Source organism: Urocitellus parryii, chromosome 5 (genome assembly GCF_045843805.1).
Source record: "Urocitellus parryii isolate mUroPar1 chromosome 5, mUroPar1.hap1, whole genome shotgun sequence".
Lineage (NCBI taxonomy): Eukaryota > Metazoa > Chordata > Mammalia > Rodentia > Sciuridae > Urocitellus > Urocitellus parryii.
In genome coordinates, this window is record NC_135535.1 from 188483421 (window position 1) to 188499946 (window position 16526).

The window sequence follows — 16526 nt, forward strand, 5'->3', positions numbered from 1 at the left end:
CAGTAGACTATGTGATTAACTCTTTCCCCACTCTAGGTATTGACATTTTAAAAAATAATTTTAAATTTTATGCACTCACGGTTATTTTAACTTACATCATGGATTCTCATGAAGTAGAGCTTGGAGTGCTGATAGGAGGTCATTTCTCCCTGTGTCTAAGCATTGCTCTGTCCTCCCCTTTCAGATGCTCACTACCTCACCTGCAGGATCCAGGAATGTGCAGAGACAACTCGGAGTGGTCCCTTTGCCCGCTCCATTGACATCAGCTCTCTGGTTGTCCAGGACGAATATATCTTCATTCAGGTGAGTACAGATAGTGCAGCCACATAGGAAGAGACTGTGTGAGAGAAGCTGGCTGCTGGTTGGGAAATGAGGTTGTGAGGATGTGGAGTTAAGCCATTATCCCTCCTTCACGGAGGGGCCCAAGCCCCCTTGAAATATTCCAGGCTTGATGCAAGACAAGGATATTACATGGCCCAAGGTATTTAAGGGGCTCATTAAAACCCTTGGTTGGATTGACATTTCATGCTAACAGAATTTTCTTGAAATGATTAGGTCTTGGGCTGGGGTTTGAGGTTATTTAAAGTCAAATGTCTAATGGGTTTTGACTTTAAGTAATTTATCAGTGTTGCATTCTATTTCTGTCCAAAGTGACTTGCCAAACTTGGGAATGAAAATCCACAGTACATTTAGCCTCTCTAGGATTTGCTTTCTGGAAAAAATCAAGAACTCACTCAATTTCCCCCTCTCTTCCCACTGTTTACTACCCTTGCAAACATCCAAGTCCCAGATCCCATAGAGAAAACCAGGTGGAACTCACAATATCAGACATGCAAAGGAATTTTTGTTTTATGCTTTGAGTTTTACTATGTACTGAAGGAAGTACGAAGTAGAACAAAAATGAGGGAGAATTACACGTGATGCTCCGCCTGATGACTGACACTGTGCATGTGACAGATCAAACCTGGGCTTTGATGACAACCTTGCATTTCTCCATCATTCTCCTCTCAGTTGTTCTGTAAACTATTTCCCACAGGAAACTTGAACTTTGGCAGCTCCCTGTGTTTGCTCAGACCTAAGCATCTGAATGACCTTCTTTTTCTGTCTTCTGACCTGAAAGTGCAGCCCACACTTTCTCCTCTTAGATTTTCTAAGAACTTCCCAGCTGGGTGTGACCTCCCTCCTGCCCACTCTTGCAGTGCTGTGGTCTCCACCCTTCCTCTAGCACACATGCCATTAGGAGTCATTGCTTCCTAAATCGGAATGTATTTGTTTCCTTCTTTCCAATGCTTTTTACACTGAGGGCAGGGAGTATTTTACATGACATTTTATCCTTCGCTCTTGGCCCTACCAAGTTGTCTTTGCAAATCAGGGTACTCATTGCTCATCGAACACTTGTCATGTAGATAGATTTTTGGTGCAGCAGTTACTCCATCCTACAAATTAGTTGCATGGATTTTTTTTTTAAGGTCTAGTAAAATACACAAAAAGTATCCAACCACTCAGAAACCAATTTGAAGGAAGGAATGAAAGCGGAAGTCTGTGTGATTTCAAGGAAAATAAAAAATCCCTGTGTCTCAGCTTGATTTAAAACCAGAATCTCAGGATCATTTCTCTAAATCCTGGCAGATCATTGTCACTCTCATTATCTTAATCACAGTTGTTTATTGAACAGGTACACTGCAAAACACACAATGCTATTCACTGCTCCCCAGACTTCTACCTCTGGCCTCTTTCCCTTTGCACCCAGGATTCTCTGCCTGAGCAGTCTCATGGTTTGGATGACCTTCAACTCAGTGAGCTGTGTCCTCATGCGCTGTAGACATCAATATCTAATAGCCACCTCAATATCCAAATCTGTATATTCCACAGGAATGCAAAACCAACTTGACCCCCTGACATGATCTTCTACTAGGTCACTCAAAGTAGAAACCCGAGAATATGTTGTAAAATTGAGTGAATCCACCGACTCTGCTGGCACCACCCAGTTATTTCTCAGGTGTTGCTTTTCATTCCATTCCCTTGTTATGGTCCCCATGTGTTATAGTTTAGATATGAGGTGTCCCCCCAAAGTTCATGTGCGAGACAATGCAAGAATGCTCAGAGGTTGAAATGATTATGTTATGAGAGCTGTAACCTCATCAGTGGATTAATCCACTGATATGGATTAACTAGGTGGTAACTCTAGGCAGGAAGGGAGGGGCTAGAGGAAGTAAGCCTGTGCCTTTAGGGTTTATAGTTCATCCCTGGTGAACAGGAGCTCTCTGCTCCCTGATTGCCATATTCTGAGCTGCTTTCCTTGGTTGAATACTTCCACCATGATGTCCTGCCTCATCTCAGACCCAGAGACGTGGTCTTGGCCAACCCAAGACTAAACCTCTGAAACTGTGAACCCAAATAACCTTTTCCTCAGGTCTATTGGTTATGGCAATGCAAAGCTGACTAAAATACCACATGAGGCTATTTTCTTATCATCTTTAGAGGAGTTTTTTTAAATAGAAGCGCAGGAATGATTTATGAATTTACCAATTTGATTGCCCCTTCCTCAATGCTAAAGCTGTATATAATGATGAACATGGCAGAATTATTTCTGGGGAACATGACTTAAAATTTTAAATCTCCAATATTTGTTTTCCTTGTGTTGTGTGAAGTTTTAAGTAACTCTACAGGCAGATAACTAATATTTTAAAAAATAATTCCCCTGAAAAATTTTTATTTCATTTATTATCCTGGAAGCAAGTAGAGGTATTATTTTTTTCAATCAGCATCATTTTCATTTTGTTTAAAAGGGATATGGGGTTCCTTGCCTGGTATCTGCGAAGCCTCTGTTCTATGAGCAGTGGCTAGGATAGTGAACGTGAGAAAGTTCTTGTCTTAGTAAAACTAAGTCTAGTGGGGATCAGGGGAAAAATACACACACACACACACACAGATATGAAAAGTTGTGAAGTGTGATGCTAATCGGGGCATGTTGGGCAGAACCTGATGACCAGCAGCTCTTGAGCCTGTGGCTTGCCACACTCAGATGTGTGACCTTGAGCTGCACTTCACTTATCTATAAAAAGAAGATACTTGCAACACCTCCTTCAAAGATTGCTGGGAGGATTTCTTTTGTCACTTACATTCGAGTGTCCAGCACTCCAAAGATTCCATCGTATGAACATTTGCTCTCTATCTCTCCTTTACTATTATCTATTTATCTACCCACAGAATATATCCAGTGATGACAAGTGTTGTGGATAAAAATAAATCAGATAGTACAAATGTTGGGGCCACAAAAGGTCTTGCCATTTTATTAGGAGGACTAAGGAGGCCTTTTCAATTGGGGAACCAGGAATGGGGTAGCAGAAGACAGTACAGTCAGCAGGGAGCCAAGTGTGTTGGCCCGGAGCTGCCTTGTACCCTCATGGGCATGTGGATTGAGCAGTTAAAGATGAGAGGTTGCATTCAGGAGCAAGGGTGGTCGGGAGGTTGTGGCTGACTGTATAAACTGGAAGACTGTCAGCATATGGAAGTCATCAGGGACTTTCGTATAGATAGATAAAGAGAAATAATACCAGCACTGGGCCCCAGGGGCATCCTGTATGTAGGGTTTGGGGAGATGAGTAGGAGCCAGCAAATGAGACCCTAACTGAGCATTGAGAGATAAGATCAGAAAGGTGGTGGGGTGCTGAATCCCACAGGCCCCTGAAGCCTGTCTTAAGGACTTCAGGTTTTACTATCAATAAAATAGGAAAGCAAGGATTAATTATGCCTAAAATAGTGCAAAAAAATACCCACTCCAGGTTTTATTAATCACCAAATAAACACAAATTAAATACTATTATTTGCAACGATCAAATACCCAAGATTGGCATTGAATGAAACAATAGCAGAGGGTTGCAGATAAATAGGCACAAATAAGACTAGTTAGCCACTGGAGTTGAATCAGCCCTTCCTTCCTCACAGGTGAGTTTGGCATTTGCGTTGGTAGCTAGGACACCTGTACCTTGGTTCTGACCGTGTGTGTTTAGTGTTCAATTACAAAAACTTTTTCTTTAACTATTATTATACAGTCTGTTCTCTTTGCTTTTCCTGTGTTCCTTTGGTGATGTGGAATATCTGTGTGTTTGTTCTAACTGCTTCACTTTAAGGGCCAAACTGTATCACGTACTGAATCTTCTATTTTTGTACATCTATTGATTTCCTCCTGTGAGCAATTATACAATTAGTGCGTTTCCTTTCCTCTGTTTAATTCTTCCACTACCCAGTTTTGACTGACTGTATTATTTCCTGGTGTTTGCCTTACTATCTTAAAATATAATTCTTTTAGACCTAAATATTTTATAAAGCATTGCTGAAGAAAGGTGAAAAAGACATCATGAACCTTTGTGACCTCCATCCTCTCCCTTTCCCAGCCCGTTTCCATCAGCTAAGACATTTAGAGCACGCGCATTCTGCTCTGCCCCTTAGCCGTGCATTTATCCTGTATTTTGATCTTAGTTTTACAGATGTGTGTGGGCAACTGTCCCCACCATTTAGTTCTTGGTTGTCTAAAGTTTGTTTGTCCTTTAGTAATGTCTTCAGGGCTAGCTAACCCTTGAATGTTGGGAAGGTGTTGAACCCTCTATGCCTGCATATAATTTCTCAAGGGCTGAAATTGACATGCTATTTCTTACTGTGAGAACGTGACTCCATTAACTTCCTGAAAGTTATAGTGTCAGGCCAGTCTGAGATTTTCTTCTCTAGATGTCTTGTTCTGTCTTTTCTTGTTGAGGGGGTGTTGGTGTGTGTGGGGAGGTGTTGTTATTTTCGTTACTTTTGATAACAAAAAGTCCTTTCCCCTCAACATTTGAATGCCAGTTTCTGATTAGTGTGTACCTTGTGCCTGGCATCCTGTGTTATTACTTCTGCTAGGAACATGAGTCTGTCATTCAGTAGATTGTTTCTCCTTCATTTTTAATTTCTCAAAATTTCCTGTGACATCTCTTGAAACATGTTTTATTTCAGTTTCATTGTGTTGGTGCTCTTCATTCAGAACCCAGAATGTATAAGAGACAAGAAAGACAAAAAGAGAGACATTATTTCATTCCATCCCCAATTTGAGAAAACTGACCTAAATGAGATAAAAACAATCTTACCCTGTCCTTGAATGAATGTTTAGCCAAGTTCAGGCTGCTTGCTTTTGACTTCTTTTTCTGTTTTAACTTCCTTCCTGACATTTGCCAGCTTTTATTTTATCTTTTATCCTTGCCTGTTGTCTCAATATATCTTCCCTGGGTTCATGTATTTCTGTTTTAAACTCTTAGAGGCAGTCCCCCAATACAGGTGATTTTTAACTGTAGCAATGTGGTAACAGTTTTCATTTGCTCTGCAGAATTGCATTTTGTTCTGTGTCTGCTATTGTTTTTTTTTTTTTAATGCTCCTTCTCCTTTTTTACTTTTTCTGAATTTGTTTTTGAGGCTTCTACAATTTATTTATTTGTTTATTTTTGTTCTCTTTAGATATACATGAAAGTAGAGTGTATTTTGACATATTATACATATATGGAGTATAACTTATCCTAATTAAGATCCCATTCTTACAGATGTACATGATGTGGAGTTACACTGGTTGTGTATTCATAGATGAACTTAGGAAAGTTAGGTGCAGTTCATTCTACTATCTTTACTATGTCCATCCCCTCACCCTTTCCTTTATTCCCCTTTATCTAATTCAATGAACTTCTATTCTTCCCTCCCCCTCCCTTTATTGTGTGTTAGCATCTGCATATCAGAGAGGACATTTGGTGTTTGGGGATTGGCTTATTTCACTTAGCATGAAGGTCTCTAATTACATTCATTTACCAGCAAATGTCTTAATTTCATTCTTCTTTATGGCTGAGTAATGTTCTGTTGTGTACATATATCACATTTTCTTTATCCATTCATCAGTGGAAGGGCTCCTAGGTTGGTTCCAAAGCTTGGCTACTGACCATGACTAATTTTTTAATGATCTGATCTCTGCCTTCATATACTGTTTGAGGAGGTCTTTTGGGTGATAGATCATGGCTCTGTCTCTGCTTATCAATGCCCCTCCTTGGTTCTCAGTGCGGTTCCCTGTGACACTGGTGTATTTTTCTGAGTTCTTCTCGTAAGTTGGAACCACTTGGAATGTGATCAATATGACTTCTTTTCCACAAATACTGTATTTCTGGATTAAATATTCATTAAGTATAGAGATTGTTTTTCTCCTTCTTGTTTTCCTTATTGCTCTGGAGTGACTTATGAGTGGAAAAAGAGGAAGCACTGCCTTACTTAGCTTTTATATATTTATATATTTTTATCATGCATGTTCTGAAATATTGCAATAGTTTGCTAACTGATTTCACGCCGATCCCCTGCCCAATCACACTGCTGCCTCCAAGGTCATTTAGTCAAAATACAAATCAATGTTCCTACCTTGAGTGATGGCTCATCCTCTATAGGATGAAATCTAACTTCCTAGCATTGCTTACAAGAACCTCTGCAGTCCAGATCCTGCCAAATCCATCAGCCTCCTATGGATTCCTAACCTATTGCCGCTTCCCACCTACCTTCTTTGTTTCAATTTATTCTTCAATAAACCTAGGCTTCTTTAGTCTCCTTGCACATACCATGCCATTTCTTGCCTCTGAGGTCTTTCTTATGTTTCTTTCTGCTTGGAGTATCCCTTTATCATTTGAGGTTAGGCTGCACCCCTAGCCAGTCTTCTCTGACATCCTCCGTGGGGACTGGATCAAGTTCCAGCACTGACTGACGACTTATCCATTTGTATGAGGTCTCCCCAGCCAGGTCTGTAAAATCTAAGAGGAACAGGACTATGTCTTATTTATCATTGTTTCCCCTGCACTTAGTGTAATGACTGGTACTCAATAAATGTTTGTTGAGCTGAACTGAACTGAGAAGATAAGACACCACCCTTATTTTCAGGGAGTGTAGCTAGTTATCTTTTTCAAGCAAGGAAATCTTGTTTCTGCAGCTAACAATATAAGACAACTTAGGGTAATTGGCAATTGCTCACTGCATAAGAAATGCCCGTGTGTAGAATGTCTCTGTGTTTTTCTATATCTGCCATCCAGGAATTACCCGGTGTATTATTCAGTGCCCTTTTTATATTCATTCATTTAAATATATTAAAATACATTCATCCCAGTGGGGCACACAGACGACTAAACAATTATAATGCAGCGTGATGAGAGCTGTATTAGTGGAAGCATGTGTCGCCCTTGACTGCAGGAAGAAGAGCTCTTCACCCTGCCCTGGGAGGAGGGTCAGCACGGGAGTCCTAAGGGGTGGCAGTGAGGACAATGGAAACAGGGAAACAAGGGTGTTCTGCACAGAGGGGAAGGCATGGGTGAGGTGAAGGCAGCAAGAGGGCGCCGGGACCCCTCTACGCAAGGAAATCTCTAATGGTGGGAGGATGTGCAGTGGCATAAGCTAGAATTTTTTTCCTGGAGAGGTAAACACTTTCATTAAGTCTGGATAATTTTGTGTTCCACTCTTTATGATTGTGAGAAGCTCAGAATTAATTTTGGGGTCAATTTTAGCAGCTCTCTACTTTAAGCTTCCTGGCGTGGGTATTCTTTCTACCTCTTTCTCCTGTACCATTGGTCCATAGTAACCTCTCAGCTAGTTTTTTTTTTTCTTTTCATTATTGCTCCTTATTTTGAATGTGTCTATTTAAAACATATTTGGGAGCCATCCCAAAACATTTCCTGAAACATTTGTGTTTTTTTTTCTTTTGGGAAAGTATGAGTTTTGAAATTTGAAATGATGATCGGGATAGGATTCATGGAGAAGGTCAGATTCGTACTTTGGTGATCAGTTTCTGCCTCTACAGAGAGGAAAGGGCAAGATTCCTCATTCTGTTCATTGAAATAAAGCTGCTTCAGAAGGTTTGGTCAAAGCCGAAAACTCACACACCAGCAGAGCATCTTCTCCTCCAGAGTTTAAACCCATATACATCTGACATCAGGGCATCAGGGTGGGTAGCAATCCATTGACCCTGACTTTCAGTCTACCAAAGAAAATCATGGGAGAAGCTACAGAGGGCACTAAAGCTTGAGACCAGCGTCTGCAGGGAGTGTCTGGAAGGCAGAGCTGGACCCTGGGGATTAGTCATTCCCCTGGAAGGGTGCCTTCTGTTCCTCAGTTCAGTTTTGAAAGGGGAGCCTTGTAGATGGGGGCTGTCTTCTTTTGTGCTTATGATTGGAGCAGAGTACTATTCAGTCGTAAAAAAAATAATGGAATTCATCATTTGCACTATCGTGGATGTAGCTGGAGATCATTATGTTAAGTGAAAGTAGCCAGGCACAGAAAAGCAAGCATTACACGATCTCACGCATAAGTAGAACCTAAAAAAATGATCTTTATGAGAATGTGTGACTACGTCACCGTCAATCCCACTACTACCTATAATTGTAATGCACCCATAAAATCTTTTTTAGAAATGAGAAAGACGTCAGCCATGACTGGTAAATATAGTACAATAAATACATCTGACCAAAATATATAAATATATTTGATGACTCAAAATATATAAATAATTTTTTTAAAAATGTTATTGAACTAAAAATAAAGTGGACAAAAGATTTGAAGACTAAATAAATATATAATAGAACGTTGATCTCAGAGAAAATGGTGACCAGAGGCTGGAGAGAATAGGGAAGAGGAAACTGTGGAGAGATGGATGGACGGGACCTAAGTTATAGGTAGATAGGAATAAGAAGTTCTTGTTGCTCTTGAACTGTAAGGTGACTGTAAGTAACAATCATGTAGTATATGTTCCAAAATGTGGAGGGAAGACTTTGAATATTCTACCATAGAGAAATGACAAATGCTTGAGGAGGCAGATATGTTGACTCTGATTTAACAGCCTACTATACATGCCAACACACACACACACACACACACACACACATACACATACATGTATATGTAGTGAAACATCACTTGCTATACCATAAATATGTGTAATTTTTATGTTTTTATGTATAATTTTTAAAACATTTACTTAGTTGTAGATGAACTTAATTTTTATGTTTTTATGTATAACTTTTAAAAATTTACTTAGTTGTAGGTGAACACACAGTATCTTTATTTATTTTTATGTGGTGCTGAGGATCTAACCCAGTGCCTCACACATGTGAGGCAAGTGCTTTACCACTGAATTACAGCCCCAGCCCCTTTATATATAAATTTTTAAAAATTAGTAAGTTTTGAAAAAATGGAGGAGGATGCTCGTCTTCTTAGGACTTCCTTTAACAGAGCAGCTCTGGTTTTATTGGCTGTGTCTATTGGGTTTCTTAATACTCTTTCATTTGACAAGAGGATTCTAATGCTAATAAATGTTTGAAAAATCACTTACCTTTTGTAGAACTGCTGGATCCATGGGTCAGAGGTCAGACTTCTTCATGTGTGGTCTCTAAAACCACAAGGAATGCAGGTAATATGCAGGCCTGTGTCTTTTCTCTGAATAATGAATAAGCACAATGTATATATTTATTCTTAATTATTTGCTCATGATGTACCTATGAACATGTCATCATTTATAAGTGTATATGCATTTGACCATATAGTGTAGCCAGAAACCTCTAAATAACGATATTCATTAATTCGAATTAATTAAGCTTCTCCTGATGAATATTAATTTTGCATGAAAAATCTCATCCCTTCTCATTTGCCCTCTAGAGTTGCCCTCTATGGTTCTCCCTTACTGGATATATTAATTTTAATCCTATATGCTGTGTGTGGTAGAAGAGTCTATAAAGTACCCACACAGATCCTGCAATTTAGAGAAGCCCCAAGGATTCTACCTAACCTTTTGTTTTCCTTTTGACAAAGAGGTGCAGGTCCCCATCTTAATGGTTTTGCTTGCAGGGACCTCAAGTTTGATAGCCTGCTGTTGAGCAGGTGAGACTGGAGATGTACAGAAAGCTGTGAAATTTGTTCATCTGTCAGTGCCTCTTCTGTGCAGGGGGTCTGGGGTTTCAGGATGAAATCAAAAGGAGCTAATCCTTCCCAGAAGAGCCTTGTCTTAATGGGAAAGTGTCTGCCTGAAATGCTTCTGTTCCACATGGATAAAAGAGAAATAGGCTTTCCTTTGTAGGGCAAGAGAGAGCACTAAGTGGATTTCTACCTTTTGAAGCAAGATGGTTGAAAATCCTACCTTTTCTCCTTTATGGAGTAGCTTTCCTAATGATCCTCCTAGGGAGTAGGTGGTGCGGCAGGAGTTGGGGTGAAACTCCTTCAGCAGTACAATGAATACCTTGGCTCCTGGGGAGTGAGATGAAGAAACAAGAGCAGGACCTGAGGAAGCCATTACTATAGGTGTGCATGTCCGAGTTAGATTACAGGGCGCCCAGTCCCCTCCTCTCATGGTGGCACGTGAGATAGCCTCCATGCAGAAAGCGTTCATTCACTCCTTGAATCAAGTTTCCTTGGGAGTGCAACTCTGTGCACTACACAAGGGTGTGATGCCAACTTATCCTCATACATTATAAATACAACAGAAAAAAAAAGCAGATCCTAATTAAGAAACCCATAAAGTACTCAAGAGGCAGAGAGAATGGCAGTTTGAAGCAAGGAAGGTCATCCTGACTCTGCCAAATCCTTGTCCAATTCCCCCTTTTGTCCTTGTTGCCTCAGCACTGGGCGAGTTTGCTCTCACTTTTTTTTTTTTTTTTTTTTGTGAGCCTTATATTGCCCTGGGAGGAGACACACAGCAGCTTGAATACTCAGGAAAAGAGGTGGTTTTTGTTGTTGTTGTTGTTGTTTGTTTTTTTGATCTGAACACAGGGTCAGGGCAGGAACTCTAAAAATATACCTGGCCCTTGAGCTTGGAAGACTGCACAGATTCAGGCCCCAGAACCCGCAGTATTGTTTAATCACTCACACTAAATCCGGAACAGGTAGTCTCTCCCAGATCCTTTGCAAACTTTTGCAAATTGCCAATGGGACGGGTAACCCTGTGCGGATCCATCCAGTACCCAGTGCTGCTTCCAACTCCTAGGAACATTCCATGGATCTAATCAGGAGGGAAGCCCCTTCTCTAATCAGGACTTGTGAGGATGGGGCAATAGCATGCACAAAGTGGTTCTAGGATGATTTCAGTGCCACAGTGAAGCCAGTTGGCAGTTTGCATACAAATCACCATTAGTTTTTAAGACTTCTGTATATAAACATAGAAAACTAGTACTGTTACAGAAAATGTTACTAGCAATTAATGAATATGCACAGTGGATTAACAGGTATTTGTTTAGCCCTAGAAGTTTGGCAGGTGCAGTAGGAGATGACTGAAGACATTGTCCCTGTTCTCAAACAGTCTGCACGGCAAGTAGCTTGTGTTCTGATGTCGGGGAAAGAGTCCTTAGTTTAAGACGTGGGCTGCAATCTGGGATCTACCACCTACCAACCAGGGAAAACTGGCCAAATCATTTAGACTCTCAGAGCACTAATTTCTTCATCTCTGTAGAATAGAATCACGCTACTTGCCCTGTGCAAATTGGAAGGTTGTGGCGAGGATCAAGGGAGATAATAATGGCTTTGAAATGCTTTGAAAACTCCAAAGCCCTACAAAATGCAAGAACTAATCCACAGCAAAAATCAGCCTCAATATTTTGTGCATTCACATCCTCTTTTAAGCATTTTTATAAGCTTGTCACATAAAAGATTACTAAATCTCTGTTCCAAATTCATTTTTTTAATTATTCAAGGCTTCAATTCGTAGATTAACGTATGTGCATGATAAAGCCTTCCTACATTGTGCTAGTTATCAAATAAATCATCTTCTCATGATCTTTATGGGACTGTAGATATAATGGAGTTTAATTATCCTTCCAGACTTGTAGCCTCTTGGTCCCCACCTCACCTGGATTTTGGTACTTCATTTAAGATTCTGATTTATGCACCATCCTGGGAGGTCTATAGAGAAGTCTCTGTGGTGTGGCTACTGTATCCCTAATAAATTGTTATCTTTCTGAAAGAAAAAAGCCCTGAGGCAGAAATTAATCAAGTGTAATTATTCAAAGAAAAACTATTGGGGAATATTTTAAATGATGTTAATTTGTTCTTAATGGGAGAGATTTCGAATGTTAAATAAATATCAATTTCATCATTAGGGACACAATTACAACACAGAAGTTGAAAGGAAAATGAAAGCATTATAGAGACAATCTTTAAAAGAAATCCAATAAAGACATCTTCAGGTGTGCATTCTTCCAACACTTGCAGAATCTTAAAATCTTTTCACATACCATGTTCACATACCATGCTGCTGGGTTGAGTCTCCTATACCTGGTGATTTTAGTGGCTTAGTGTTGCTATTAGTATCTGGAATACTTCCATGAATAAATTAATGATTTCGTTGTGAAATGATGATGTTTTGTTGACCTTTGTGCACAACATCTCAGGAGTTCCAGTTCACATCTTTCCAGCTCACGTTTGCCTCAGAAACTGGCCGTGCTAAGAGGCAGCTGGCGATCATTTGGCCTCAGCTGCACTGCGGATCTCTTGCTCTTTGATCTGGCCATGATTTATCCCCAATTTATCCCCTGTTCATTCCGATGCAGATACAAATCTTGAGGATGTCCAGGGCCTCCAGGACATCTTGACCAGTAAGATTAGTGCTCTTCCCTTCCTGTGTCAGGTGGACAGTTCTAGGCCCCATTCTGTATGTTCTCATGGGTGCCTCAGTGTGATGAGCCCCAGGTACTTATAGTAGTAGTTGGTTCATCAATGCATCCTGGGGATGGTTTCCTCTGCCTCCCCATTTCCTACTTCCTAATTGTGCCACTCTATTCCAGGATATTTTCTTGCAAACAAACAACAAGAATCACCTGTATAAAAGTCCCTGTTTTAGGCTCTGTTTGGGGGCAACTCATCTCAAAGCAAACTTGAAAGACTCAAAAATGCACCGTCTCTACTATGTATCAGTACTAGGGCTACAGTGAACTGTGCAAGAAAAGCAGAGGCATCTGCTTCTCGATCTAAGCAATCGGTTCCCATTGCTCCCATCCTTTCAGAGAGGAGGCTTATTGATCATCCTCTTTCCCCCTGTACCTTTACTCATGACTTTCCATCTTCCTTTACATATTTAAGACTTATATCATCCTTAACTAACAGAACAAAACAAAGCAAAACAGAACTCTCTTTGGAGCTCCCCACCACTCTTATCTCTAAATGTCCCATCTTTCATTCACAACCAATTTCTCGAGTGCCATCTGTGTCCTTCCCCATCTTCTCATTTCCCTCTCTCTGTAACCCACTTGAGACTGACTTCTGCCTCTGCCACTCCACTGAAATTGCTTTTGCTGAGTTCATCACTGATGTCTTTGAATTATATCCAGACTACGCCTCTCAATAATTAGCTTAGTTGACCTGTCTGCAGCCCTCGGATCTCTTGACTGCCCCTCTGTCCTGGAGCACTCTCATCCTGTCATTTCTCTGGCCACGTTACCTCTCCAGGGCTGTCCTGCTGGACCACGGAGTTGCCTCTTCCTCTGCCCTTCATTTACACCCGGGTGTTCTCAGTGCTCTTCTTGTTCCTTTTCTCTGTTCGCTTCCCACCCTAAGCAATCCCATTCCATCTCCTCTGGCAATGTCAATTACCATCCACATGCCGGTGACTCTCCTGTGTCTCTTGCTCCTCTCAGCATAATGCAGAGACACAGAGGCTCCAGGGAGGCTGTTTATTCTCAGGGAGCCCATCAATCCTGTAGACATGGCGAGATCTCCTCACTCCATTCAGAACTTCACTGTTGCAAGTCCCTAGTAAATTATTAAGACTTGTTTCTTGCTGACAGGTCTAATGAGGCTCCATGCAAGTTACAATACCTGTTGTTTACCAAGCCAGCATAGCAAGGGGTGTTTTCCTTTAATCTCAGAGAATGATTCTGCATTTCATTACAAGATATAAAATTTGTCTTTCTAGCAGTATGTGGACTTTATATTGTTTTCATTTTGTGTTTTACCTCTAATTGATAATAGCTACATAGAACCTGCATTATTGCGGTTTGGTAGGAAAGCTGCTACTGCTAGTTAGTAGTGTCTCCATGCACCCGAGAGGGAGGCTTGGGTTTAGATATTCTGTGCCATGCATCTTGCAGGAAAGGTAAGTACTGATGGTGTTTAATTATCCAGGAGCCTCATATTGTTAGAGGCAGCCTCTGAGCCCTCATCAGGAAGGAAGATGTATTGTCCAGAGGACCACAAATATTTCTCTTGTCAGCTCAGAGGCTACACAACTCTCAATCTCTTCTACTGTTTGGAAATCTACAATTTTCTCTTTCTAAAATGATGATTCTTCAGAATGTTCTTTCCACCTGGCCACACCACCAATTCTACCCAACCATCAGCAGATTAAAAGAATTTTTATCCTCATAGGGAAAGGTCTGAATTTTTATTTAGTGCTACTAAATAAAATGTCTTACCACCTGTGAATTTTATTTTATTTAAAAAAATTGTGATCTCCATGTGGTAGATATTATCTTCTTTATTTTTCCATGGAGGAAACCATTTCAGTGCTGTTTAGAGTTACCCTTTGTTCTATATCTCAGGAAATGGCAGGGTTGAGGATGTGACTTCAAGGCTGTCTGGGTTCCTAAACAATGACAAAAAAAAAAAAAAAAAAAAAAAAAAAAACGGGCAATGGTCTGCGGCTTATTGTATCTTTCTTCACATTAGTACTGAATCACGGACACTTTCCAGGATGAGCGTAAGAGCAAAATAGAGGGACGTTGCCCAATTTTGGTAGATGGTGAGTCAGGAGAACCTCTTCCACTCCCTGACAAGTGGACATTTTATCAAGCTCTCTTTCAATTTTGTTTCATATCAGAAACTTTCTGCATCATTAACCCAAGAAAGGTTTAATGGGATTCAATGTAGTGCAGTCATGCCCGTACCTCTGAGAGCTGCCCCTCAGATGCACTGTGAAGATTGACTCAAACACACATCATTGGGGTGCCAGGTGGGGGACAGAGGGGCAGCATGGGTCACTGTCATTATCATCCACATCTCTGCTCTTCTCCAGCTCTTCATCCCTTTTCTTGTATCTCTTTTTACACATTATCCAATTTCTGTGATACATTTGGGGCAGGAGAGGGGCTCATTTAAGAGCCCTATTCCAGGACACAGAGGAGCTCTTGTGACTTGGCTGTGTGTGTTCCCACTCCACTTCCTTGCCATGTCCCTGCTAGTCTGTGACACCCACTCTGCTATATCCAGCTCCCCAGAGAACCTCTTTTCTGGAGCCTCCTCCTATTATAGATAATTATATTGCCATAAAAGCAGCAGCACTGATAATGAAGGCAGTTGGTTGTTGACTGAGAAGTAGACTATTAAGTCCAGTTCTCTTCTCATTGCCATTCTGACTAGGATATATCTATTAATTTCAGTTTCAGCTTTTAAAATTTTAATCACTCTGCCTGTTAACTCTCTAAATAGTTAACGGGGTAAACAAACATATTGGATTTCCGCAAGCTGCTTTTAAGGATTTGACTTTGAAACCCCTCATGGTCAACCCAAATAAGAACTTCTTGATGCTCTATAGTAGCAGAGGCATCGATTTATCAATCAACTACCTTTGATTGAGGACCTTCTATATACCCAGAGCTGTGAGAGTTTCAGTGTGAGACAGAAGTACTGTTGATTGATTGATTGATTCACTCACTCATTTATCCATTCATTTAATGGTCATTTATTGAGCACTTATTGCTTATGCTCTGTGTGGAGAAAAGGCCCCATGATGGTAAACAGGACTGACAAAGTGGTTCTTCTCATTCTGTGTTCAATCTTGATGAGGAGATGGAACTCTTTGGTCTGACACCGTCCTTCGGTGGTACTCAGAAACATTGAGTAGTACTCAAAACCAGAAGCTCTAGTCTCTGAGGGACAGACTGCTTCCTGGACTGGGGGAGATCCACAAGGATTTACATTGAGGGGTCCACTTGAGGACCAGCCAGAGCTTCAGGCCAAGAGCCCCCTGGGTGGCAGTAGACAATGTGCCACAGGTAGAAGGGGCAGGTAAGGGGACAGCACTCCCGGGTTTAAGTCTGGCCTCCGTCTCGGCTCATTCTGCAGTCTTGGGCCATCATCCTTTCCTCCCTGATGCTCAGTTACTTTATTACAGAGGGAAAGGGCTGCATTCAAGAAGAGCTCACAAATCTCCTGTTCAGACCCAGTGGCTGAAGGAATTCCAGCAGACACATCCAATCCAGGTGGATGGGAGCCTATTTAGAAGTGAGGGACAGACTACCTCAGCACCCAGCCAGCCTCTTCATTTCCCTATCAACGCTGCTGACCACACCTCTGTGGAACTTAGAGCCCCAGGGAACCTAGGCTGAAAAGAAGTAGGATGTATAACTGCAGGAATTCCCTTCTGGAAGTTTCTAACCCTGCAGTTCCGAAAGTCAGCTCACTCTTCAGGCCACTCCATTTAGTCAGAGAAGAAAAAGGGGCTGTTATTCAGAGGTCTTTCTACAACTCACTTCTTCCACGGCAGAACGATGTTTTTGAAAAAGGTAACTTGG

The 16526-nt window shown here is 41.0% G+C and overlaps 1 protein-coding gene across 1 annotated transcript in view; it reads left to right on the forward strand.

The window, feature by feature from the left end:
- The window catches only part of Sorcs3 (sortilin related VPS10 domain containing receptor 3), a 616840-nt gene that overhangs the window by 465654 nt on the left and 134660 nt on the right, over window positions 1-16526 (forward strand). Inside the window, exon 7 of the mRNA XM_026401144.2 lies at window positions 185-303. Within this exon, the coding sequence (XP_026256929.2) occupies window positions 185-303 (119 nt within the window). The remainder of the gene's footprint in view (window positions 1-184; window positions 304-16526) is intronic.